Here is a 3,951-nt window from a genome sequence, read left to right as displayed (position 1 = left end):
CCTACAGCCTCCTGCGCCACCAACGCTGCCACCGCGCCGAGCTGGAGAGGGACGAGGCGCTGCAGGCGCTGCAGGCCCAGGCCGCGCCGTCGCCCCCGCAGCCCCTGAAGACTGAGCAGGAGGAGGAAGGGCCCCCCTTGCCCGTTGGACACATCAAGGAAGAGCCGCTGTCCCCAGGGACCCCACCCCGGTCCCCACCTGCGCCCCCTGTCTTCCTCAGCGCCTCCTGTTTTGACAGCCAAGACCACTCAGCCTTCGAGATGGAGGAGGACGAGGTGGACAGCAAAGCCCACCTGTGCGAGTCCGGGGGCCTGGCCTCCTGACCGGGCCGGGCTGCCTCTGCCATGCGGTCACCCGGTTTGCAGTGTGGAGGAGGGAAGTTGAAGGAGAGCCACCTCCTCTGTCTCCCCACCCCCTTGAAGCCCCTGACACTAAGCAGGGGGCCCCAGACTGCCCCTTCTCCCCATGGCCCACCCCAGCCCCATGCTGGTTAGGAACAGCTCACCCACACGTCTCTTAAGGCAGGACGACTTGGAAAAGGAGGCGGAGGGCAACTGGCCAGAGGGATGGAGTGGGCGCCCTGCCTGCCCGTGCACACCGGACACCATCACCTCTTTGGAACTGCCAGACCCTGGGGTCCCCAGTGAACGAAGGTCTGTCCCTGTCCCTTCGTCTGTCTGTGAATAAATGTGAGTCCGTGAGACCCAGGAGTGACGCTGTCTATGGAGGTGGGTGCTGGCAGGGCTGGGGTGACTGGTCTGCCCCAGGTCACACGCAGGAGCCCGGCCTCGGGGACACAGCGGGGACACATGCGGCTGGGGGATGTGCAACGGCTCTGCACACAGTCACACCCCACCCTGTGCCAGGTGCGAGCTGGGCCGTCATGCCTGCCTGGGGCCGGAGCTCCACAACTGCTCCGTCCCGGAGGGCGCCCTGGGAGGTCCTAGGGCTTGCAGGTCCCATCCGACTGGTGGCAGCCATAGCCGGCCACACGTGCCTGTTTCTCTTCTCTTTCTGTTAATTTTTTTACTGCCAGAGGCCGGGTACACATGAGAAAAAGACACACACACACACACACACACACACACACACCCCGGTCACACCGCAATCTTTCATTTGTCCCTCTTGTCGGATTTGGGGAAACGCATCTAAGCGTGCTTGTGCATACACACCCTGCATGGTTTTTTCAAGCCTCTGGGGCCAGGATTTGAACCTCCGTTGTCCGAGTGGAATCCGCCTTTCTATACTCTGCGTTTAACCGCCCTGCGGCAGGGCCAGCAAAGCGTCAGGTGAAGAGCACTCGACATGGAGAATGAAGTGTGGGCTAGGAGACACGGGACCCCCGGGGGCAGAGCAGCTCAGGTGAGAAGCACCTGCGAGGCGCACTCGGTGCGGGAGGACCGGCCGTGGGTTCGAGGCTAGCGCGCTGGCAGTGCCACTGGCACTTCCTGCAGTCCTTGGCGGCCAGACTTCCTCTCTGGCTGGACTCTGCCTGAGGTCACCTCGTCCAGCCCCATTCTGAAAACGGTCAGCCTCCACCAGACCGAGTGGTTTGCGGGTCCAGACTTCCCAGACTCCAAGCCCACCCTCGACATCCTGGCTTCGGGGCTGCAACTTGACAAGGCCACCTAGGCCCTGTCAGCTGCATCCTATGGGTCCCACTGCTCAGGGCAGGTGCTCTGGGCGCCATCTGTCTGTCCCTCCCTGTAAGAGTCCCGAAGCCCGTGCACTGGGTCCATCCCAGACATCGGCCCAGTCGGCCGTGGCCCACCATTCCGGGACAGGCCACCGCAGTGGCCTTTGGGCCTCCTGCTTCTACCTGTCCCCGTGGCACAGCTGCTGCGAGGCAGCCAGGATTTAAACCCCGGCCCGGGCCTTCCATGTCCCCCCATTTTCGTGCCAGCTCATACTCTGGTCACAGGCTGCCTTCACACTCAGCTCGGGGCCTTCACGTGTACGGGTTCACGGCCCGGGGAGGCTTCACTCATGTCCTCATGGCTCATCCACTAAGGTCTGCCCAGCTGGCCCTGTGCGCCTCAACAGTGCCCGTGACCGCGTTCTCCTCACTGGGCCCTGTCGCCGGGGTTTAAGGTGGTCTCGACTTTGAGCCCCTAGGGGCCTCGGACAGGTCACTGCGTCCCTGGCGAATGAGAATTACACGTCGGCCACAGCGCAGTGCTGCCTCTGTTTGGGGAGGAGTCCCACCAGCAGAAGGTGGCCTGCAGGGACTGCAGTGTCCCAGGCCCCAGGCATGAAGGGCGGGAGGGTGCAGGGCGCAGAGGTCCGAGACCACCTGCCGGCGCGTGCACAGGAGCCCTCACCGTCTCTGGGCGGCCAGCTGGGGGCCCCGGGAGGGCGGGGGTCCAGGATGGCCGGCTGTGTGTCTAGGCATTTGGCAGTCACCTGGAGGGTCACAACGACAGCACCGCGAGAAGGAGCCCTCGGGGGTGTGGGGACCAGCTACCCGGGAGCCAAGCCTGCTGTCGCCCCAGCCTGTGCCTCGCGTCGCCTGGCTGTTTCTTTAAATTCGGAATACATACATTAGAATAAAATGAACTCATATGAGCAGTTCAGCTCCTCGGTCACACTGCTTCAAGGACAGCACAAATGCAGAACTTTCTATTGTTGCAAACAGTTGCAGCAGACCGCTGCTCCAGGCACGGACCACTGTGAAGTTGAGCCCCGACTGTTACTGGGGCTCCAGAGGGAGCCGTAGCAAGGGGCCGCAGCGAGCCTGGAGCCCAGGACCAGGACGCAGGATGTCGGGCTGGAGGGCCAGGGACAGAGCCGAGCAGGTGGCACCAGGCCGAGGGCCAGACAGAGGCTGGGGGATGGGGGCGCTGCAAGAAATTGGGGTGGGGTGGGGAGGGAAGTTTTTGTTTGTTGGCTTTTAAGTTTATTTCTTCCATGACAAAGATCCCCAACAGGGTCTGAGCTGCCGTCTTCCCCTACAGCCAGCCCTGAACCTGCGCTGTGCACGCCCCGCGGTCCCAAGGTCTCTGGCGCTGCCCAGGACCCAGAACGGCCCAGGCCTATGCGAGTTGGCCTTGCAGAGCGTACGCCTTGCCGCCTTGCCGACCCCACGCCTCTGCTTAGCCCTAGGGCAGAGGGGCGGCAATCCAGCAGCCCTCTTGAGCCCTCCCACCTGCCACGCACTGGCTCTCTCTTGTCAGAGGTGCTGACGGTGTAGGTATCGGCCCCTGCCACGGCAGGGCAGGGCGGGTGAGATCTTCCAGGGTGACGGACTAGGCTCTGACAGGAGAGGTGCCCACTGAAGGTCCAGGCAGGAGGATGGTGACCAAAGATTTTTATTTTTAAAATATTATTTTATTTAACTTTATTTATTTATTTTAATTCGACCAGAGAGGGACAGAACAAGAGAGAGAGTGATAGAGAAAGCAAGCCTCCAGATCCGAGACTCGAATCACTGTCGGCCATGTGGGAGTCCGGCGCCTTAACCACTATCCCACCTGCCCCCACCCAAAGCTTTTAAGAAGACCCCGATGGGGCCAGCAGGTGGTGTAGTGGTTACACACTGGACTCCCATATGGCCAACCACGGTTCGAGTCCCAGACCTGGTGGCTTGCGGGAGGAGAATGGAGGAGAGAGGATTGCAATCCCCCCATCACCCCGGTGGGTGATTTCTCACTTTCCGTCTCTCTGTCTCTCTCATGAGTGCATACAGCAAAAAACTTTTTTAAAAAAATGAAAGAAAAAAGAAATGAAAAGAAAAGAAAGTCCCCCATCAGGGACTCAGCACGTCCAAACTGGACCACCGCGACAATGCCAGCCTGTCGGGTCGGCGCTGTGCCCGTCAGCATGGAGAGCTGCCTGGGGTGCGGGCGGGGCCCGCAGGGCACGTGCCTGTGAAGCTGATGGCCCAGCTCAGCAGATGGGAAATAAGCCAACACTGGCACGGAGCTTAGGGCTGCCCGCAAGGAGCTCCTCAGA

General features: G+C 61.5%; 1 protein-coding gene across 1 annotated transcript in view; it reads left to right on the top strand.

Moving 5' to 3' along the window:
• The window catches only part of ZNF579 (zinc finger protein 579), a 21,210-nt gene extending 20,507 nt beyond the window's left edge, over nucleotides 1-703 (top strand). Inside the window, exon 9 of the mRNA XM_014588532.2 lies at nucleotides 8-703. Within this exon, the coding sequence (XP_014444018.1) occupies nucleotides 8-323 (316 nt within the window). The 3' untranslated portion in view covers nucleotides 324-703. The remainder of the gene's footprint in view (nucleotides 1-7) is intronic.
• The last annotated feature ends 3,248 nt before the right edge of the window (nucleotides 704-3,951 follow it).

The sequence above is a fragment of the Tupaia chinensis genome, unplaced genomic scaffold (genome assembly GCF_000334495.1).
Source record: "Tupaia chinensis unplaced genomic scaffold, TupChi_1.0 Scaffold000286_1, whole genome shotgun sequence".
In the NCBI taxonomy this organism is placed as follows: Eukaryota; Metazoa; Chordata; class Mammalia; order Scandentia; family Tupaiidae; genus Tupaia; species Tupaia belangeri.
The sequence above is the reverse complement of the archived record's forward strand: the minus strand, read 5'-3'. Positions and strand labels throughout refer to the sequence as shown.